A 24,081-nucleotide genomic window follows, 5' to 3' on the forward strand; every position below is an offset into this window, starting at 1 on the left:
ACTGAGAGAGCAGGCTGTTATAAAGCAAAGCTGCCTCTCATGTTTTGTCCTTTTTTGTATACTCCTGCTTTCCCTTTTGGTTCTTGGCCTTTCTCTGCCGTGTCATGATACAGCACAAGGCCCTCACCAGAAGCCAGCAGATGCCAGTGCCACGCTTCTTGGGCTTTCCAGCCTCCAGAACTGTGAGCCAGACAAACCTCTTTTCCTTACAAATGACCCAGTTTCTCAGGTATTCTGTTACGGCAACAGAAGATGAACTCAGACAACACCTATTAAAGGAAAGCAATTTTGAGCCAATACATGTAAAACTAGGTGTGAATTTCTTTTGCTAATAACACTTATAAAAATCCAAAAGAATTTCCAAAATATAAACAAAAATAAAATACAATTAATTTCAATTAACAATACTGATTATTGTGCCAGATGACATTGTTTTGGCTTATATACATATGGTACTGAGTGTACGGACGAGGTTCATTTGGACTGGATATGCATGCCACGTAATCATTTAGTTTTCTCCATTGTTTCCACTGTGAAACTGTTTATTTACACAATGCACCATTTGGCTTTCATATAGAAATATCATTTATGTGTATTCAGTACACCTCCACTTCTTTAAATTTTCCATTTTATTTGGTGATCAGAATGGGATCGTGATTTCAGTTTGGCAGTATGTATCAGAAATTCCATATAACGGTGACTCGAAAAATGAGGGAACAAAAGAAGTGCAAGACTTATACACTGCAAACTACAGGCTAGGCGTGGTGGCTCACACCTGTAATCTCAGCACTTTGGGGGAGTGGATAACTTGAGGCCAGTGGGTGGGTGGATCACTTGAGGCCAGTAGTTCAAGACCAGCCTGGCCGACATGGTGAAACCCTGTCTCTACTGAAAATACAAAAATTAGCCAGGCGTGGTAGCACATGCCTGTAATCCTACCTACTTAGGAGGCTGAGGCCTGAAAATCACTTGAGCCTGGGAGGCAGAGGTTGCAGTGAGCTGAGATCGCACAAATGCAGTGCAGCCTGGGCGACAGAGTGAGACTCTGCCAAAAGAAAAAAAAAGAGAGGAAAAAAAAACCCCTACAAAACATTGCTAAGAGAAATTAAAGAAGATCTAAATAAGGGTATTGGAAGACTCAGTATTATTAAAATAGCAATGCCCCTCAACGTGATCTATAGAGTTAACATAATTCCTACAGAAATCCCAGCAGACTTTTGGGCAGGAATTGACAAGCTGATCCTAAAATGTATATGGAAATGCAAAGGACCTATAAAAGCCAAAACAATCTTAAAAAAGAACAAAGTTGGAAAGCTAGGACTTCCCAATTTTAAGACTTACTATAAAGCTACATTAATGAAGACTGTGTGGTACTGGCATAAGGGTAGACATATAGATCAATGGAACAGAATTGAGAGTCTAGAAATAAAACTTTACATTTATAGTCCATTGATTTTTGACAAAGGTGCCAAGGTAATTCAATGAAGAAAGGACAGTCTTTTCAACAGATGGTGCTGGGAGAACTGGATATCTGCATGCAGAAAGATGAATGTAGATACCTCACACTATACACAAAAATGAACTCAAATGAATCATATGCCAAGTGTAAAAGCTAAACCTATAAAACTTGTAGGAGAAAATAGAAGGTCTTTGTAACCTTATGTTAGACAAAGCATTCTTAAACACAACACCAAAAGCATAATCCATGAAAGGAAAAATTTAAAAAATTGACTTCATCAAAATTAAAAACTTTTGTGCTGCAAGAACCATCAGTAAGAAAATAAAAAGCAAGCCACAGTCTAGGAGAAAATATAGACAAATACTATATCTGGTAAAGGATTTGTATCCAGAATATATAAAAATCACTTGTAAGTTAATAATAAGACAAGCCAATTAAAAATGGGCAACAGTTGAATAGACATTTCACCAAAGAAACATAAATGGCTAATAAGCATTTGAAAAGATGCTCAACATCATTAGTCATAGGGGAAATGAAAATTAAAACTACATGAGATGCTATTATACTTTATGCCCGGCAGAATGGATATAATAAAAAGACAAAACAATTTTTGATAAGAATATGAAACAACTGTAAACCTCATGCATTGCCAGTGGGAGTATGCGATAATGTGCTTACTTTGGAAAACAGTTTAGCAGTTTCTTATAAAATGAAACATAAATTTATCATATGATCTCAGAATTCCTCTCTTGAGAATCTACCCAAGAATAAGAAAACATACATCTATACCAAGATGCATATGTATTCATTGCAACATTATTCATAACGTCTAAAAATTGAAAACAATCCACATGTCCATCAACTGGTAAACAGACAACCTGAATATAATACAGCCACACAACAGAATATTATTCAGCAACAAGAAGGAACTACTGATATGCACTACAGCATGGAAAACTATAAAAACAATGTGTTAAGTGAAAGAAGCCAGATGTAAAAGATTGCATTTTCTATAATGCCATTTACATGAAATGTTCAGGCTGGGCGTGGTGGCTCAGGCCTGTAATTCCAGGACATTGGGACCATGAGGTCAGGAGATTGAGACCATCCTGGCCAACATGGTAAAACCTTGTCTCTACTAAAAGTACAAAAATTAGCTGGGCATCGTGGCACCTGCCTGTAGTCTCAGCTACTCAGGAGGCTGAGGCAGGAGAATTGCTTGAACCTGGGAGGCAGAAGTTGCAGTGAGCTGAGATCGTGCCACTGCACTCTAGCCTGGCAACAGAGCGAGACTCTGTTTCCAAAACAAAACAAAACAAAACAAAAAACTATGCTTACTAAAAATCACTGTACATTTATAACAGGTGAATTTTATAGTATGTAAATTGCATCTTTTTTTTTTTGTGACAGGGTTTCATTCTGTCACGCAGGCTGGAGTGCAGTGGTGCGACTTCGGCTGACTGCAACCTACGCCTCCTGGGCTCAAACGATCCTCCTGCTTCAGCCTCCCAAATAGCTGGGACTACAGATGCATGCCACTACACCCCAGCTAATTTTTGTATTCTTTTGTAGAGACAGGGTTTTGCCATGTTGGCCAGGCTGGTCTTGAACTCCTGGGCTCAAATGATCCACCCGCCTCAGCCTCCCAAAGTGCCAGAATTAGAGGCATGAGCCACTGCACCTGGCCATAAATTATATCTTAATAAAGCAGTTTTAAAAATTAGCTTATTTTTTTTCTACATAATGAAGTGTCTGCAGATAGCCACATCCTGGGCTGGTATAATGAGGAATTTTTGTTGTCGTTTGAGACCGAGACTCCTTCCATCTTTGCCTCTACCACTGCTAAGATATGGTCTTGCCCTCATGGTCATATCTCAACTTCCTTCCTGGCTACATGAGGAGAAAGAGTGGAGAGTGAGAAAGACACTGACCATTGCTTCTTGACCTTTTGTCTGAGATCAAATATAGCACCTGCTCTTATCAGTTTAATACCTGATATGTCCTCTATCTCAAGAGTCAGGATCTTTTAAGGATCTTTCTGGGAAGCCTCATCCAGTAGCTCAGATATCATAAGCTAAAACCTTGACACATGAATATTTGTAACTGCAAGGGAGTTTGAGAAGCCTAGGAGTATTGCTGCTTCCAGTCAAATGAGGTTTCTGTTAGTAAGGTAGAAGGGAAGAATGGATATTGGGTAAAGTAGCTTGAAATCTTTGGGGTTGAGAAATACGTCTTGGTGTCAGTGTAAATGCAGATAGAAACAGCATGACTTATATCACAGAGCAGTCCTTGCTTATAAGGTGATAAACCAGAATATACTTAATATTAATGGGTTCTTATCAAAATAAAAACAAAACAATTAAATTCTTAGTGAAAGCATAAGGGCTCCAGAGAAGCTATCTCTTACTCTGTTGAGAAACACTAAGCTGAAGAAATGTTCCTTGTTGATTGTATTTTTATTTCTAAGATAAAAACTTGAGAGCTGAGCCATTTGGTATGGTAGGAAAAACAGCTTTTGAGTTAGAAACATCTGGATTAAAAAATTGACCACACTGTTTACTTATGCTTTGGGCACACTCCATAACTTAGCTAAGCCTCAATTTCCTCTTCTGTACAACAGCAATAATACCTGCCTTACCAGGTTATTGGGAGGAGTTAAGAATACAGCCATGTGGCCAGGCATGGTGGCTCACGCTTGTAATCCCAGCACTTTGGGAGGCTGAGGCAGGTGGATCATCTGAGGTTGGGAGCTCAAGACCATCCTGGCCAATATAGTGCAACCCTGTCTCTACTAAAAATACAAAAATTAGCCGGGCGTGGTGATGCACGTCTGTAATCCCAGCTATTCAGGAGGCTGAGGCAGGAAAATCGCTTGAACACAGGAGGTGGAGGTTGCAGTGAGCTGAGATTGTGCCACTGCACTCCACAACCTGGGTGACAGAGCAAGACTCTGTCAAAAAAAGAAGAAAGAAGAAAAGAAAAGAAGGAGGAGGAGGAGGAGGATGGGGGGAAGAGGAGGATGAGGAGAAGGAGAAGGAGAAAGAGAAGGATAAGACAGCATGTGTAAAACATCTGCCTGTACATTTGTTTCCTTCATAACTCACACTGCAGTGACACAGCCCTGCCTCATGCATCAGCAAAGAACAAGTCCTGTATTTTTCTTGCCAAAGTTAAACAGCTGTCCAGCTATATTTTCTACACATTTCCTATGCTGAGACTTTTTCCCAAGAGAATTCCTATTTAGAGATCATCTATTCAATACACACATACACACACACACACACACACACACACACACACACATTATGATGTGGGGCAAAGCAAAACAAACAACCCACTGAAAATAAAATTAACACATGGAGAACAAAATTCTAGAAATACTCTTATTTTTGTATCCAAAGTTTTGTAATCTTCCTAATAGCTAATCTTTTTACAGAATCAGAGAGATTATGTACTTGGCACATTAAGAAAGGTAGGTGCTTTGTCAAGTGCTTGTGAAAGCAGGTGTGCAGGCGGGTCAGCTGGCACAAACCCCAGGTCATCCATTACTTGACTGTTCATTCATACATCAGTGTGACTAAGCCAGTGTGGAGCCTCTTTCATCACTTTCTCCCTGAAGCACAAACACAGGTTAAAACAGGGGACTGTTCAAATGGGTGGACTGTGATAGACTTACAATTCTTAAGTGGTTTGCAACTTCAGTAGCTTTTAAAAGTCTCTGTAAACACTGATGGAACAGGGCCGGGCATGATGGCTCACACCTGTAATCCCAGCATTTTGGGAGGCCCAGGCGAGTGGATCACCAGAGGTCAGGACTTCGAGACCAGCCTGACCAACATGTAGAAACCCTGTCTCTACTAAAACTACAAAATCAGCCAGGCATGGTGGCACATGGCTGTAATCCCAGCTCCTCGGGAGACTGAAGCAAGAGAATCACTTGAACCTGGGAGGCAGAGGTTGCAGTGAGCTGAGATTGCACCATTGCACTCTAGCCTGGGCAACAAGAGTGAGACTCCAACTCAAGAAAAAAAAAAAGCAAAAAATCACTGTCTGAACAAAATCCATATTTCTGCAAGAATGTGATGTCTCTCAAAGAAGGACTCTGAAGCAAAATTGTGAAATTTGTCAACTGAAATGTAGACCCAATATTTAGCATCTATCTTTATTCTCTACAAAATAACAAAATTGTAATCATGACCATTTTGATCATACACAGCATTTAGTTTACTTAATGAAGAGACAAGTGCAGGCTGGCAAAACTGATACGATACTTTAGGACACAATGTTACAGTGTGGTTTTCCAGTCACTCTTTCCCAGTGATTTATTTTTTCCCTATCCCATGACCTACCAGATCGCTAAGATACTTATCTGCCCACTTTTCTGTGAAAAGGCGAAGAGAAAGATGGCGCATGCCTCCTCTCCAAAGCAGGTCTTACAGGCACCATGGGAGAGGAGGGCCCTGCCCAGGAAGCAGCACAGCTTCTCCAGTGAGCGGCAGCTTCGCCTGCCAAGACCAGACAGCTGTCGGGACTTCTACAGCTGTGGCTGCCGCTGTTTCCCAGAACTCGCCCTCAGCTCCCAGATTGGGAAATCCTCTCTGTCCTTTGGTGCCCCCCACAGCTAATGGCAGTGACATTCTAATACTGAGTTTGTGCAAAGTTTCTCCAATCCTTAGAGCTGCCACATTTCACACTTGAATTACAAGTCAGTTAAGAGCAAAACAAAAACCTATTCTTCCTTTACTTGAGGCATTCTATATTATAATTACCATGTTGTTGCTTTTCCTCTCTATTCCTCACCCAAATCATGAAGCACAGGAAAAGCCTCGTTACCTGACATGCACAGACCAATGAAGAACTCCTTTTAGCAGAGCATTGCCTACTGCTCAAGGAACACAGTAGCAATGTTGATATGCTTGTAATAAAAAATTCTGCTTTCTCTGCTGACCAGAGAGTGGGTGTTCCACAACACAAAAGCAGCTGCTGAGATGTGTGTTTTGGGTTGTTGGAATGTTTTCGCATTTGTGTAATGTGCAGTTTCAAAATAAAATTGATTGCTTAGTTGTCTTATTAGGAGTACAATTGGCTGGGCACGGTGGTTCACACATGTAATCCCAGCACTTTGGGAGGCCAAGGTGGGCAGATCACCTGAGGTCAGGAGTCCGAGACCAGCCTGTCCAACATGGTGAAACCCTATCTCTACTAAAAATACAAAAAGTAGGCTGAGCACAGTGGCTTATGCCTGTAATCCCAGCACTTTGGGAGGCCAAGGCGGGTGGATCACAAGGTGAGGAGATTGACACCAACCTGGCCAACATGGTGAAACTCCATCTCTACCACAAATATAAATTAGCTGGGTGCGGTGGTGCACACCTGTAATCCCAGCTACTCGGGAGGCTGAGGCAGGAAAATCACTTGAATCTGGAAGATGGAGAATGCAGTGAGCCAAGATCATGCTGCTACACTCCAGTCCTGTGACAGAGTGAGACTCTATCTCAAAAAAAAAAAAAAAAAAATAGCCAAGTGTGGTGGCAGGTATGTGTAGTCCCAGCTGCTCGAAAGGCTGAGGCAGGAGAATCACTTGATCACTTGAATCCAGGAGGTAGAGGTTGCAGTGAGCCGAGATCACTCCACTGCACTTCAGCCCCTGCCTCAAAGAGAGAGAGAGAAAAAAAAGAGTACAATTAGGCTGGTAGAGCTGATATTTATAAGAGAAAGCACAGGCTATGGAAGGGAGAGGAGAGTTGAACAACAGCAGGGTCTTTCGTTTGCTCATACAAGTGTCCACTAAGCATGCAGGAGCTCAAGTTGAGGAGCTGGGTGTTTTGCACTCAGACTCCACCCTCAAAAAGCACATCCTCTGTCTAGAGAGGAAGAACACTGTGGACGACAATTCACAGGTGCGAAAAGAACTACAGAGAGTGTTCTGAGGTTGCTGGTCAGCAAGATCAGGGAGGCCTAAGTCTTAGAGTGTCATTGGAAGACTTTTTTTTTTAAAGACAGTCTCACTCTGTTGCCAGGTGCCATGCTGGAGTACAGTGGCGCAATATTGGCTCACTGCAACCTCCGCCTTCGGGGTTCAGGCAATTCTCCTGCCTCAGCCTCCTGAGTAGCTGGGACTGCAGGCACATGCCACCATGCCCAGCTAATTTTTGTATTTTTTAGTAGGGACAAGGTTTCACCATGTTGGCCAGGATGATCTCGATCTCTTGACCTTGTGATCCACCTGCCTCGGCCTCCCAAAGCACTGGGATTACAGGTGTGAGCCACTGCACCTAGCTGGAAGACTTTCAATTAAACTCACTTATTCATTAAAGTACTTCTAGAAGTTTTAATTTGCTTACAACCTCCTTGAGTGTGAGAAGGTGCACAGCCCCTGTGATTCTTATGAGGGGTAAACCCATGCCTCTGGATTCTAGAGCCAGTGCTTTACTCAGACACTAGGGGTCAGCAGCTTCCAAGAGTTGTGAGTCCAGCTAAGAGCCCAGTTCCTTGGGTGCTGCTAGGAGTGGGTTGGAGCTGATGCTCACAACAGGAGGAGTCGTAGGCACTGTAATTGCTCTTCCAACCCCACTCTCCTTCTTTTGGTAACTATCTTAGCTTTTATTTGAGCACCCTCAATTCATCCTGCAAAGCCCAGGTGCTAGGGGGAAGCTGATCAGGTGGTGGGGCTTGTGGTGGGGCTTGTGGTGCGTTATCCCATCCCCTGGCTCCACACATGGGTTCAAGGATAAACACAAGACACTACTTAAGGCCAATGAGATTGAGGAGAAATCTGCTGAGAATGACTGGGAAAATAGTTCCTGGCTCTTCTGAGAGACTTCCGGGGAGTGACCATTTCTTTTCTCTCTCTCTCCCCCTAGATAGTGATGAAGAATCTCAAAGCCCTGAAGAGGAAATGCAGACAATCATTTGGCAACCGGAAGGTGTTCTGGGACAGCTGTAAATGAAACTGACTGCAAAAAACAGAGAGGTTTAAAGGAAAAAATAAAATAAAATAACAGGGTTACTGGTGATGCCCCATTGGATCAATGAAACAAACACATTCTGAAGCCTTTCCTAACCAGATCTTCCCGCTGCAGGAGCCAACCAATCTCATCACTGTGAAGCCAGGTTAGTTTGCTTTTCCAGGATTTTCATCTGATTAAAGGCATCCCAAGTATACACTGAGGGGACAAAAGCAGCAACTACCAGCAAGCTTTGCAAAACGTGGTAGCAAGTGATCTGCAAGCTACTGCTTACTTAACTTTATGCCAGCTTACTCTACCATGCAGACACCAAGCAGCAAAAAATGAGAGGGAGGGGACCCAGAATGCTTAACTGGGGAAGAAAAACTGGGTGAGGGAGACATTGTATACCCACAACCCGCCTCTTTTCCAGTTGGCTGAGAAGCCCTTTTTATTAATTTGTTCCATTTCCTTGCCATGTCCTTAGTAGTGGAGATATATATTTTTGGAAATGTATTGATTACAATTATATTTCCCTACACTGGGAGGACAAGGAGATTCCCTGCCACAGACCTTTGAAAGTAATGAACAGGCAGAGAAAACAGGCCTCCAGTTCCAGCTCTCTGCTACCAATCTCTCTCATCTGCTCAGCCCAAATCAGTCTCTATATCCTCAGAGCTCTAAGAGTGGGATTTCCTACAGTTTATTGTGGGGTTTTACCTATAACTCAGTAAATAATCATTGAGAGGTGAAGGGAGCCCTATTACCACTGCAGGGACCAGGGAAAGTTGACTCTACCTCTCTACTTTCCTTAGGTCATTATACAAAAACAAAACATCAAAGTGGTCATTGTACTATTTTTCAAAGGTGTGAGGCTATCATGATATAGGGTGTGGATTTGAGAGTCCAACAGATCTAAGTTTAAATCTTGGCACATCCCCTTACTAGTTGTGTGACTTTGTTTCTGAGCTTCTACACCTGTAAAATAGGAATTGATAAAGCCTATCATTCAGGTTGCTCTGAAGTTTAAGTGAAATATACATGTAGTTGGTTTGGTACTTAAAAAATGGTTGCTAGGATTATTATTTCAATACTTCTCTGGAGGAAGGAACACTGTGACAGAAGAAAACAGAAAAGTAGCCAGCTCCCTAAATATTCCCAATGTATACATATACTTCCCTGTGTGCATGCTGATGAAAGCAGTACAAGATCTTCAAATTTCATGCCCCACATGCAGCTCTTTACCTACGTTAGGGAGTTCAGACTTTCTAATGGAAGTCATAAGCTTCTGAAGTAATTGCAGATTTGGACTTATTTATTAATGATCTAATTCCTTAGGTAGGTCTTATTTGTAGTGAAGTAGTGTACAAAGGAGCTGCTCAAAAACTAAAGGTTATGGTTATCTTTGCCTTTTTTTCTTTTTTTTTGAGACAGAGTCTCCCTCTGTCGTCCAGGCTGACGTGCAGTGGCGTGATTTTGGCTCACTTTAGCCTCCACCTTCCGGTTTCAAGCGATTCTCCTGCCTCAGTCTCCCAAATAGCTGGGATTACAGGTGCATGCTACCACACTCAGGTAATTTTTGTATTTTTAGTAGAGACGGGTTTCACCATATTGGCTGGGCTGGTCTTGAACTCCTGACCTTGAGATCCACCCGCCTCGGCCTCCCAAAGTGCTGGGATTACAGGCATGAGCCACTGCACCTGGCCTTTCTTTTTAAAGATGTGGGCTCCTAACAATTTTTATCTTTCACTTGGAAACAGGTGCTCAGAGGAAAAGTTTAGAACTTACACCCACAAATCTGCTCTAGGATTCCTGTCCTAGGCAAAGGACTTGGTAGGCATTCTGGGACAGAGGCTGGAATGGAGGTAATCTTTCTATGCTGCATGGTTAACTTGTTTTCATTGATTCTTTCTATGGGAGACTTTATTCGTTTTTTCCCCAATATGTTTTCTCCTTTTTCCTTATTGACAGAACTCCCCCCGCCCTTTGCAACACACACACACACACACACACACACACACACACACACACACACACCCCTTTTAGCTCGGCATATGGATGCTTAGATAAGAATACATTCGGCCGAGCGCAGTGGCTCACGCCTATAATCCCAGCATTTTGGGAGGCCGAGGCGGGTGGATCACGAGGTCAAGAAATTGAGACCATCCTGATCAAGGAGGTGAAATCCCGTCTCTACTAAAAATGCAAAAATTAGCTGGGCATGGTGGTGCGTGCCTGTAGTCCCAGCTACTCGGGAGGCTGAGGCAGGAGAATTGCTTGAACCCAGAAGGCGGAGATTGCGGTGAGCCAAGATCGTGCCATTGCACTCCAGTCTGGGTATCAACAGCGAAACTCCGTCTCAAAAAAAAAAAAAAAGAATACATTCTCCAGCCTCTCTTGCAGCATGTATGTGGTGTCACAACGATGTGACTAAATTCTGGCTAACTGGATTTAAGCAGGTGTCACAGGTAACTCCTGGGAAGCGTCCGTAAAGGAGGAGATGTGTTCTTCTTCTCCCCTTTCTCCTTCCTACAGTCAATTATAACACAATAGCAGTTGTTTAAGCAGCCAATTCGGACCATGAGGTAGAAAGCCATGTATTGAGGATGAGCAGGATTGAAATAAATAAATAAAATGAAAAAAACCTTCAGTCATCTTGAACCTGCCTTAGACTCCTGCCCTCCACACTTCTTTTACATGCATGAGAAATAAAATCCTATCCTTTCTGAAATCCTGGCATTTTAGGTTGTCTATCGCTTACAACTAAACCTAATCCAAACTGATACTTTGCTATATTCATTGTTTACGTTTTCTCTGTTCATCTTGTGTTGTTTTCAACATGACAAGCCTCTTATAAATAAAGTATGGATTCATCAGTCATTCCCATCATATTCCCAAAATCCCACTCGCATTCTCCAGAATGAATTCTACCCACAGAATAACATCAGAAAGGTCACATCTCAGACATGGAAAGAAATAGATTTTTTTTTTTTAAACCAGGCACAAAACCCTTTTGTTTATTTTACAGAAAACCCTACCTATTAAAGATGGCTACTTTATTCTACTTTAGCTGGCTGTTTTATGAAATGAAGAAAATTTGCTCTAGTTGCAAGTGACACAACCCTCTTAAATGCCTGCTATCATTTACAAATAAAATACTTGTTACTTGCAACCATCAATTAGATACAATGTACTCTAGAAGGAGGTCAGGGGCCTTGGCATTCAGACATACAAGTATTTTTTTTTTTTTTTTTTTTGGTTTTGCCACTTACTCGCAATGTGACCTTGGTAAGTGACTTAACCTGTTTTTCAGTTTCTTTATCTATAAAATGAAACCTCAAACAGTACCTGCCAAAAATAAAAATAAATAAATAAATAAGCTAATACGGGCAATGCATCTAGGACATAAAGGTGTGATGATAACAAAAGGCCCTCTTTGTTTGTTCTTTTGTTTTTTATTGGTATAAATGAAGGGTTATGGATTTTAAGTCCATAGATCTGTGATTTAGTAAGTTTTCGTCTCTAAAATTTACCAATTTTATAACCATAGTGGTCTTAATTTCCTTAAGACTTAGTTTCTTCCACTGTCAGTCAGGCTTATAAAACAACAATAGTGACATTATTAATTGCAGCAATAACAACGGTAAATACATTGTATGGCTAGTAGATGTTGAGGGCTGCATCAAGCTCTTTGTTTTTATTATTTCATTAAAATATGGGTTTTTTCTACCTCCTAGGGATATTTTTAAGGCTATAAATAGAATTAAAAAGTGATTATAAGGATACTGTGTGTAAGAAAATTTTACAAAATTGTAAGGCACACAGAAATATAGAATTATTATTGATTGAATAGATAACTCCCTTTTTAAAAAAATCTTGATTTTTAGAAAACAGAAGTTTCGACTATAACAGAAGGTTAATTTTATTTTCCTTTTCAAAACCTGTATTTAAGAAGTAATGTAAAATTATATAATGCCAAAATAGAGGCACATGCTTATGGAACTGTTTACCATAAAAATGACCACAAAATGTCCATGCAGAATAGACTGGATTTCTCTCTTATCTACTTTAAATGGTCTTCATTATTTGATCTAGGAAAAAATATCTGATAATTCCTGAGAAAAGTATGTTATGTACTTGTGTGTACTGAGTATAAGTATGGATTTAATGCATCTGCATGTACTTTCTCTCTTTTACTTACAAACACATGTTTATGTTCCAGAACACAGGTTTGCAAAGTGATTAGAAATCCGAAATTTCTCTCCTTAGAGAAACATTTACAACAGTATCTTAGTTATAGTAACTGTGACCATCCCCAACTGAAAATTCTTCCTGATATAAAATCCTTGTATATAGAAACTTACTTTTGTATACAGCTTTTCCATAAATTCAAGAAGATTTTGGCTTAATTTGAGTCACTCCAATTTGACGTAATGAGGGACTAAAGGACCCAGGATTGGGGAGTGAAAAGGAAGAAAAGCAGATGCCAGCAGTGGAGGTTTTTACAGAGAAGCCTTGGAAAAGATAAAGGAAGAATCCAGCCCACAGATGATTAAAAACTGCATGTTAAAAAATAAACACACATACACAGACTTATTTGCCAATATTTAAATATAGAAATTTTCACATAAAAATCCCATGACCTGCATTTTTGATGCAGCCACAAACAGCTGGCCATGCACACTGCTATTGAGGTCCTCTTAGACTGGCCCACTTCCACTCTCCATTTGTGGGGAAGCATACCTCATTTAGAAATCTGTCTGGACTGCATTAAAGGCATATGAATTTAAGGTATCTCAGCTTGCACACATAGCCCTGTATGTAAATGAAAGTCAGTGAAACTGCAGGTCATGGGCCCTTAACAATGAAAGAAAGATCTGGCATGTTTACCTTTTCCTTATGTCCCTGGGACCCTCATGGGCCACCAGCCAGTAAAGAACACATGTGGAGAATCACTGTCATGCAGCCACAGAGCAGCAATTACTACTGAGGTCAGTGTTCCTCAGACCCAACAGCCTTGTTGCAAAGTTCACCTTCTCGCGCCAGACACCATCTGTGTAACACAAAGCTCTTAACGATATTCTGCCCCTTTAGGTGTCTGAGTTTGTGACCCTGGCTTTGAATCGGTTCCCTTCCTGTGTCTGTTAGTGAGGGAGGGGAAGCCCCAGAAAGAGCTCCTCGAACAGGTTAATCAAGTCTACTTCTCCAATGCATTTCTCTGGGCATATCTCTGACATTTGGTCAGACTTGATTAACACCTGCTCAATTACACTTGACTTCTCCTTCTAAAAGTGGGATCAGGGAGGTGGGTTTCAACTTGGTCATAAAATCAGTGTTACCTATGTTTTGTTTATAGTCATTCACTCATAGACTTGTCTGTTTGTTTGTTTGTGTGTTTTTTTTTTTTTTTTTGACAGTCTCCCTCTGTCGCCAGACTGGAGTGCAGTGGTGTAATCCTGGCTCACTGCAACCTTTGTCTCCCGGTTCGAGCAATTCTCCGCCTCAGCCTCCCAAGTAGCTGGGATTACAGGCAGCCACCATCACACCCAGCTAATTTTTCATATTTTTAGTAGACACAAAGTTTCACCATCTTGGTCAGGCTGGCCTTGAACTCCTGACCTCATGATCCACCCGCGTCAGCCTCCCAAAGTGCTGGGATTACAGGCATGAGCCACCACGCCCCACCGACTCATCTGTGTTTTATGCTGAATGTAGATCCACTGAGGTAAGGACTTGGTTTTGTTGAGTATCATACCCTTGGAAGTTAGTGGATGGCGCATAATAGATACTCAATTAACATGTGGGGAATAAGTGAATGAAGGAAAGCACCACTTTCTTCTTCCCAGAAGCCTTTTCTTTCCAAGATCAGTTATCCATCATCTCTCATCTCGAAGACTTCAGCTGGGGGTCCCAACTGAACTAGATCCCAGGCATTGGTGTAGATACCCCTCAAATCTAATCTCTACCTTGAGTTATCTTTCTAGAATCCAAATCTGTTGCGTCACCTCTCCACTTAAAATGCTGCAATAAGTTTCTCACTATTCTTAGGATGCAGTCCAAATTTTAAAATGAGGCTGGGAAGGTCCTTTTAATCTGGCCCCAACCCATCCCTCCTGTCCAAAGCAGCCGTAGGACACACTCTGTGTGCCCAGCTCCGTCTCGCACACCCACCAGACTGTGTGGCAAGCTCCTAACTCACTCAGCAGGTCTCAGCTTAAGTCTTCCATTTGTTCTTCACCACTACCCCATATTCCCTTATTATCACGGTTACACCTGTTGGATTATCTGTCGTTTGGCCAGCAGGCTTGCCCGTCTTGTGACAAGACACCTGTGTCCCTGGTCACATGTATCCCTGGCTGGCACTTCCTCAAGGTGGCAGCAAGGAGATTTCTATTGGATAAACATATTTTATTTTGTGCTAGGTTCAGTGCCACACTCTTTGTAATTCTCCACTTCATTATCTCATAGATGAGAGAGAAGCTGAGGCTCAGCGGGGTGAAGTAGTTTGCCCAGGGTTAGGATTCCAATGCGAGTCCAGGGACCCTGCAGTCTGCTTCTGTCCACTGTGCTGCATAGTGGTCTTGGCCTTCCCTTTCTAACAGAGAAGCCGAGGCAGCACACCTGCGTCTGAGGGCCCCAGTGGCGTGCACATCTGTTACCTCAGGAAGAAAGAATGTCTGGGGAGATGGAATTTGCAACCGGTTAAAAAGGACTGCACACACAAATAGCAATAAAGCCTCTTGAACTCCAGAGTAAAGGAATGTAGGTCAAATAATTGCCCTGCCCAGTGTCTCCCTCTCCCTCTATTACCCAGCTCCTCTCATTTGCATATATGAGGCCCCAAGTGGAAGACGACTTGGTGGGAAATTCCAGAAGCTTTGCAACTGTCATGGAAACCAAAAGCTGAAGAAATAAGAAAGGGATTTTAAAATCACTGTTTTAACTCATGATTATTCTAATTTAAAAGCTCAGATTTAGTAATGTGTTGAGAGTCAACGAGGCATAGAAAACTGTAGCAGGCCCCTGGAAAAATAAGTCTTGTATGGCTGTTTTTTTGTTTTGTTTTGTGTGTGTGTGTGTGTGTGTGTGTGTGTGTGTGTGTGTGTTTTGTTAAGACAGAGTCTTGCTTTGTCGCCCAGGCGGTAGTGCAGTGGCATGATATCAGCTCACTGCAACCTCCGCCTCCTGGGTTCAAGTAATTCTCATGCCTCAGCCTCCCAAATAGCTGAGATTACAGGTGTGCACCACCACACCAACTCATTTTTGTATTTTTAGTAGAGACAGGGTTTCACCATGTTGGCCAGGCTGGTCTCGAACTCCTGACCTCAAGTGATCCACTTGCCTCGGCTCTCAAAGTGCTGGGATTACAGGCGTGAGCCCCTGTGCCTGACCTTATTTGGCTGCTATGAAAACAAAGCAAATCATGATAATGAAGAAGAAAAAGATGAGGAAAAATAACTAACATTAATTATGAGCCAGGTACACACACTGCCACTTAATCCTTCTAAAAAGCCTTTGAAGTTAGGTAGTATTAATACTCCCATGTTACAGATGTCAAAATTAAGGCACAGAGAGGTCAAGTAATTCGCTCAAGGTCACACAGCTAGGAGAAACAGAAAAGACGAGGATCCATCCAGTCCAGCTGTTTCCAAAACCTGCTCTTATTCTGCAATGCCAACTTTCCAGTTTGTGTAATACTAATTGTTAAATAAAATTTATAGGAGGCCACTGGTTTGAACTAAGCTCCTGTGCTAGGCCCAACAGACCAAAACCAAAATAGGGTTATTCATGCAGAAGTTCCATGCTACCAAGTTGAAATTGAGTTGTTCATCTGACCTTTCAGAAAACCAGGAGAGAAAGGTAACAGCCAGATTCTCGAACAGGCCAGTTTTAGCAGCATGATAAGGAAGCCTCCTCTGATTTAACTTTTGCAAAGAAAGTAACGAAAACAAACAATCCATTTTCTGCTCCCTCTTCCTGCTTTCCTCAGCCCTTTCCTGTCTATAAAGTCAACTTCCTCTGCTCAGCTTATTGGAATACTCATTCTGTTCTATAGAATGAGGCATTGCCTAATTCTAGAATTGCAATTAAAAACCAAAGATCTTTACATTTGCTTGTAATTTTGCTTTTTGAGAAATGTAAATGACATTTTCTAATAGTTAAGATTTACATTTTTTTCCAGAAGCATTTATTTCAAAATACAGCACAGAATTAGACTAATAACATTTCAGTACTCATTTGTATCTTACCAGTGTGTTCTTCACAATAAGAAACTGCATGAAGTTGGTATTCTGCTTAATTCATTTTAAAGTAAAAATCGAAAGGAAAAAAGAAAAATCCTTTGGAGGGAGAATCTGAAGGTAAGACTGAGGAAATTACAAGTGACTGTAGAATTTCCACATTTTAACCTAACAGAAACTAAAGGACATCCAATAAAATCAAGTTTTACAATGATGTGCTAGATACTGTTACCAAGAGGGACAAAATAAACATTCAGGTTCAAAAGCATGCAACAGCCTTACCAACCTATAAACAGTATGCTGCAGAAATGAGTGGTACTATTGCCTCCTATTAATCTAGAGGATTTTACACACGAAACAAAACAAAAAAACTGCTGTTTATGTAAAAAATAACTGTGAAGAGTTTGAGGTTGAACAATGGAGATGTAGATCTCCTGGGCAACAGAAAGCCTAAGACCAAACATAACAGGAAAAGGCAGTTTAGTCACGGAAAACTAGAATAATTCAGTAGCTGCTTAAGTCCTCGTTCTAACTAAATGACGTCATTTGGAAGAAAGACACTGTGGTGCTTGTCCAGAAAATTTCAGTCATTTCCCTTCCTATCACACAGAGTATATGGTTTTAGTTTTACCTCCCTTTCGTGATTTTTGCCTTGGTACTGTTTAAGGCATTCACTTCGCCATGGTCAATGTCAGGTCTCTCTGCCACCAAAATATTTAACAGGTCAGTACTTTGCTGTAAGACAACGGTTCTCAATTCTTTGCATTGCATCTTATGTCTCAAATCAAAACTCCACATTTTTTTACAATCATGATCATGAACTAATAAGTGTCACAGGAAGAGGGGGCTATAGCTAAGCAGATGGCTTTCTCCCTGTCACCTACAGGTGTCATTGCTCCAGTCATGCTATGTTCACATTTTACATCTCTGCTTTCCTCTGGCAAATCTGGGAAGGCTGGGTGCATGATCACTCCTCCTTGGCAGGTATCCCTTGCAAGTGGCACGTCAAAGACTCAGTGAGTTCCAACCAGTCATTTTGTGCCAGCCCAACAACCAAGACTCCTCTGATTCCTCACTGCTCCCCCGCTCTCTCCCCGTAGCTTCTGATGATTTGACATGTTTTATATGGCTTATATTTCTGCCATTCTCTCTTCCTCTGCCCCCACCTTGTCTTAGTTCAGGAGTACTTTTTCTTAAAACTAGTATGTGTTCTCACCACCACTCCCCAGCAAACCTCTTACATTCCATCTTCTACACTGTGTCCGGTGATTTATCCAACCTGCAGATTTGTGGCCCTGCCCAAATCCAAGCACCTTAGCACACACAAGGCCTGCTATGATCTACTTTTTGCCTCCATCCTTGCTTTTGGTGGTTCACCAAACCTTAGTTCTTATACCTTCATATGGCTTGCTTCCTTTAAAATGTAGATTACCTCAGTGATTTTGATTCATTATGCCTGGGGAGAGGCCCAGAATCTGCACATCAAATGCTTCTAGTATATATTTGATGCAGCAAAACCCTGGAGAAACATTGCTCCACAGCCTCCCTCTTACCATTGACTTCCCTCAACACATCCAACTCCCTGGCCATATGGTCCCCAATGCAAACTGCTCTTCCATGTCTCTGCAGTTTTACATACACTGTTCCCTCTGCCTGGAATGTCTTCTTCCACCTCCTCCTGGCAAATTCTAATTATTTTTCAGGACCCAGCTCAAGATTCTCCTCCTCTAACCTACTCAAATGAAGTGAACACTTACTTCTGCCTACCACTGTGTCTACAACAGTTTTAACACGTGTATTACTCAGTCCAGGGACTGTCTGCATGTCAGAGACACCTCTGTCTGGGTATTAGAGGACCCTGACTGGCTGTGATGTCCTGGGCAAGTGACTTGGCATCCATAAGTCTCATCTGTAAATTGAGCCAAGAGAAGTACCTATCCCATTCACCTGTTGGTACCATCCTGGGAAGTATTATTACTAGTGAGGAAACGAAGGCAGAGAGATTGAGTAAATTTCCAAAGATCACATAGCTAGTGAGTGGAAGAGCTGGGGATTAGCCTTGAAGCAGTCTGGCTCATGCCCACATTCTTAACCACTGGAGACCTAGCTTCCCTACTAGGAAATAGGCTGGCTAAGGAAGGTTAGTTGGGCTGCCAAATGTCTAAGTTTGGTTTTATCCTGCTCGAAGGTCACAGCTAGTCTTTAGCAGACCGTGTTTAGCCAAAGAATTGGAGCAGGAACAGGGAGGGCTAAGGGACTTATTAACCATATCTATGTCCCAACTCCATAGAGCAGTTTACTTTACTGATTCCATGGTTTCTGTCCTGCTCTCTTAGGTCTTCCCATTCTACCTCACACTTGCAAGATCAAACACAACATCGCTTCTTCTGTGATGTCAGAGTCCCCAGGCCAATCAAATCAGAATCTCTAGGAGTGGGTCCCTGATGCTCATGCTTTTTAGGAGGGCATCACCCATCATCCCAATAAGCAGCCAGAATTGGAAACCACCGCCAGGAGCCTTTCCCCTCCCTTGGGCAGCTTCTTCCATCTTGAGAACATCTTTGTGGTGAGACCTACCATTTTATTATAATACTATCTTTTGGCCTCTCCTAGGGGTCCCTAATGATTTTTGTGCCATGGAGAGCCCCTCTGGCACTCTAGAGAAGCCTGTGGACCCCTTCTCAGAATGGTATTTTTACATGCATATAGTAAAAAACAGGATTACAAAGAAAACCAATTATATTGAAATGCAAATATATTGGCCACTAGAGATGAGTTATTTGGCTTTGACCTGGAGGTTAGGAATCTAGTCTTTTTGTGTATTGGGGTCTAACACACACTTGGTAGTCAAAAAATTCTTGTTGGAAGAAAAAAAAAAAGTCAAGAATAAGCCACACCTACTCCCTGTTGAGAATCACTGTATTAGTAGCAGAAAAGTTCTCTACCTGGGGGAGACTTCAGCAATACACCAGTGCAGCGCTATGAGACCCAACTGTTACGCAATTCACTTCTGAATCAAGCTATTAAACACCTGAAAATCGAAATGTTGGCAGCCTTTTAAAGAAATCATAAAATTAAAACTCTGAACATGGTATTATCACTTAGAAACTTTGCAAAATCTTCCTCTCTTACCTATCAGAAACTGTAGAGGAGGGAAGCTATGGCTGACTCAGGTTTCTGTACTCAAATGAGAAAAGGTAGGGATTTGAATTTTGTTCTTGCTCTGGGAGGCAGAAAAATGCCCCCATCCTCCCATATGTTTATGTTCTGATCCCCAGAATCTGTGAATATGCTACTTTACCTGGCAAAAGGGACTCTGTAGATGTGATGACGTTAAAGGTGTTGCTATGGGGAGAGTATCTTGTACCTGGGTGGGCCCATGTAGTTACATGGGTCCTCATAAGAGAGAGGAATGAGAGTCATAGAAGAGGTATGATGATAGAAGTGGGGGTCAGAATGATGTGGGGCCGTGACCCAAGCAATGTAGGCAGCCTCTAGAAATTGGAAAAGGCAAGGAAACAGTTCAGGCACAGTGGCTCATACCTGTAATCCCAGTACTTTGGGGGGCCAAGGCAAGTGGATCATCTGAGGCCAGGAGTTTGAGACCAGCCAGGGCAACATGGTAAAACCCCATCTCTATTAAAAATATAAAAATTAGCTGGGCATGGTGGCACATGCCTGTTATCCCAGCTACTAGGGAGGCTGAGGCATGAGAATTGCTTGTAACCAGGAGGCAGAAGTTGCAGTGAGCTGAGATGGCACCATTGCACTCCAGCCTGGGCAACAGAGTGAGACTCAGATTCTCCGCCAGAGCCTGCAGAAGGAATCGGCCCTGTCAAAAATCCGATTTTAGCCTGTAAGACCATTTCAGACTTCTGGCCTTCAGAAGTATGAAATAATAAGTATGTGTTGTTTTAACTTGCCAAGTTTGTGGCAATTTGTTAATGAGGCAATAGATAACAAATACATCTGCCTGTATGAAACAGGCAAGAAAATGGCCAACAGACACAAGATGAGAGAAAGAACCAAGTGCAAAGGTTGGCTTTATCCTTTATGCCAGGGGTTTTTGATCCTGATGGCATGTTAAAACCACCTAGGAAGCTGAATTAGAGAGAGAGAGAGAGAGAGAGAGAGAGAGCGAAAGCATTGAGGGGTGGTGGAAGGAAGGGAGGGAGGCGGGGAGAGAGAGAGAGAGGACAAGCGTGCACATACTAATGCTAGGGTCCTAAGTGAATCAGAATATCAGAATCTTAGGGTGGGGGAGTGTGATTTCTTGGATCTGAACATGTTAAACACACTCAAGGATTATGATACATAGGGAGGGCTAAGAACTCTGCTGCACATTAACATAAGTAGGGTGAGTTACAATTTGCACACAGCTCTTTTCATCCAAGGTAAAAAATACACTAGTTGCAAACATTTTCATTAATGCTTATAAGACCATTGTGAGTCAAGGAGATGGCAAATGCACAATGAAAACAAGCAAGGAGAATAAAGCAGGTTGCTTAAGGCTACGGACAAATTCCTGACTTGGTTAAAAATTGCATCCAAATTCTTTCTAAAATTTCAATTCAGTACTCTAGCCACAAGAACAGAACACATCTCCACACCCCACCCCACATAAAATCTCCATTCCAAAAAGAAACTGTCAACTTGTAAATAAATATGAAAACCAAAGACCTGAACAATGGTTAAAGCATTTGCATGTTTAAAAATTTTCTTGTTAAAATCTTGTAAATGACAAGCCAGCCATTTCAAATCCTTACTAGAGATGAACAAGAGAACTGTAGCCACTTCCCTTCTAGGCCAATGACTAAAAACTAACCAACAACTAAAATGCCAACTAATTGCGTGAATGAAATACAGGTATCCAAGCAAATGAAACTCTACTATTAAATTTATGATGTCTAAAATGTCTGTACCCAAACCATAGATTATCAAAATGATAACAACATGTCACCATTTCTGAAGCCTGTATTATGTTCAGGACAACTGTCAAGTGCTTGACCACATACAATCCTTTGACAGCCTTGCAATACCAGCGTTCATTCTCACATCCACGATGAAGGAACTGAGCTCCGCAGGGTGAGACACTTCAGTGGTACAGCTGGATTATTCTCAGCAACTGACACAAGAACAGAAAACCAAACACTGCATGTTCTCACTGATAAGTGAGTGTTGAACAATGAGAATACACAGGGAGGGAACATCACACAATGGGGTCTGGGGGGTGGGGGTCTAGGAGAGGAATAGCAGGGGGTTGGGGGATTGGGGAGGGATAGCATTAGGAGAAATACCTAATGTAGATGATGGGGCTATGGAGGCAGCAAACCACCATGGCACGCATATGCCTATGTAACAAACCTGCACAATCTGCACATATACCCCAGAACTTAAAGTATAATACATAAATAAATAAATAAAAAGTGGTAGAGCTGAAACTCAAAGCCAAGTCTGTCCTTTGCCCAAAGCCATGCTCTTCCACATTGCCTGAGTCTCCTCTGCCTCCATATCTTTGGGGCACAGCCTGGCACTTGACAGGCCCCCTAACAAAGGCTCATTGAACTGAGCTGAATACAATACAAGGAGGCACTATCAGTACCAACTCCATCATCTCCAGAAATGAACAAAGGAATTGTACTAAAAAGAGATGCCCATGGAATTCTAATCTTTAAAAGAAAATGAGTCATTTTTTTTTTTCTAGGCCCAAGATAGACACACACAGATAAGAATAATTATTATGGGCACACATGTTCATAGCCCAAATAGAATATGACTTTTTTTTAAATGTCAAAAATTAAATAAGAATATTACCCAGCATTCCATTTTCCAGGATTTTCAAAATAAATTGAGATTTTTTTTTCATTAAGATAAAAGTATTTTCTAATAATCACTGGGGAATAATCTGTATGATAATCAAAAGGGATTAATATATTCTCTCCCTTGTTCTTTATAAATAACAGATTCCTCTCTCACTAATACTACCCTGTTTTGTAGACAGATAAGTGAATACAACTGATAAGAAAGGCCAACAAGGAAGGGGGAAGGCAAAGGAGGCCACAGGCTTCAGCTCTGATGTTAAGACCCTGTGAAGGATGTTTTCCAGGCTCCCTTCTCACCTGGCTCCCTGCCAGATCCTGTGGATGGGAGGCACAGGGGAACAGCCAGTGGGAGGAGAGCTCAACTCCTGTGGTATACCCCTCCAGCAGCTGCAGAGAAAGCTGGCCCTCAGGCACCCCTGCTGTGATTTGACTGGGGCTGCCAGATGCCCCAAGCAGGACTCTGTCTCCCCTCCCTGAGGGCTATGCCTGAGCCACAGCGGGTACCAGCCAGGAAGGTTCTGGTAACATTGCCTTTTCCCTTTTGTTGTCTTGGTCCCAGGGGTGGTGGCTGCTTCTTGCAGTTACTAGTCTCTGGGTTACCTTGGTGTCCACCTTGTGCTCTTTCTTTTTTTCACTTGTTTTACTGATTCCTTGCATTAAATCTGCTCCCTGAAATTCTTAGAATGGTTTTTTTTTGCTGACGGGGCCCCGGGCTGATAGGACAATGAAACTGGGAGGTTAAACAGGAGACTGACTGCACCTCTCTGCACTGAGTGGTTGAATTTACTTCTTATCTGCACTGAGGTCCCTATTCCTTTGGGACAGTTCCAAGTCCACCTTATCCCCGTGTTCTAAGGCTATCTATTCAATTGCCTTTCACAAGAAGCCCCAGGCAAGGTGTGAGAGGTCCGCCCAGACTCAGCCCACATTCTGATTTCTCAGAAGCAGTTTAGGGCCAAACTTTCCACGCTGAGGATAACTGCATGATTCTAAAAAAAGAGTATTAAAACAAAAACATAAACAACTTTTTCACAACCCAATTTGGTTTAAAGGATTAAGAAACAAATCCTATTTTTAATGTAAAAATCTTTAAATAGCATCACAGAGGCAGAAAGCCAAAGCTTAGGGAAAAAAATTGCTTCTAAATGGACATAGACAATTTTGAAAATATGAAATGTGTATTTTACAACGTCAGATCCAAATGTGCAAAGAAAGATGGAAATAGCCTTTTTTTTTTTTTTTTTTAGACAGAGTCTTGCTCTGTCACCCAGGCTGGAGTGCAGTGGCTCAATCACTTGGGTTCAAGCGATTCTCCTGCCCCAGCCTCCCAAGTAGCTGGTATTACAGGTGCACACCGCCATGCCCAGCTAAATTTCTGTATTTTTAGTAGAGATGGGGCTTTATCATGTTGGCCAGGCTGTTCTCGAACTCCTGACCTCAAGTGATCCACCTGCCTCAGTCTCCCAAAGGGCTGGGATTACGGGTGTGAGCCACGGCACTCAGCAGGTAATAGTCTTTTAAAGGAAGATGGTAACTTCACTCAAATTATTACCAAGAAAGGAAACCAAGCATATGAAAGACATACATTAACACATTCTAATGCTGCCCAAGTT

General features: G+C 41.9%; 1 protein-coding gene and 1 pseudogene across 12 annotated transcripts in view; one reads left to right on the forward strand and one right to left on the reverse strand.

Annotated features, from left to right (window-relative positions):
- The window catches only part of SCHIP1 (schwannomin interacting protein 1), a 610,058-nt gene that overhangs the window by 87,864 nt on the left and 498,113 nt on the right, over positions 1-24,081 (reverse strand). The window contains exon 1 of one of the 12 annotated variants that reach the window (XM_054246938.2): positions 16,656-16,785. The exons of the other annotated variants lie outside the window; for them this stretch is intronic. Coding sequence (XP_054102913.1) covers positions 16,656-16,685 — 30 coding nt within the window. The 5' untranslated portion in view covers positions 16,686-16,785. Of the gene's footprint in view, positions 1-16,655; positions 16,786-24,081 lie in introns of those variants that run through there. 12 annotated transcript variants of the gene reach the window in all.
- On the forward strand, positions 3,392-3,510 carry LOC118149082 (U2 spliceosomal RNA; annotated as a pseudogene).

This window comes from Callithrix jacchus, chromosome 17 (genome assembly GCF_049354715.1).
Source record: "Callithrix jacchus isolate 240 chromosome 17, calJac240_pri, whole genome shotgun sequence".
NCBI lineage: Eukaryota > Metazoa > Chordata > Mammalia > Primates > Cebidae > Callithrix > Callithrix jacchus.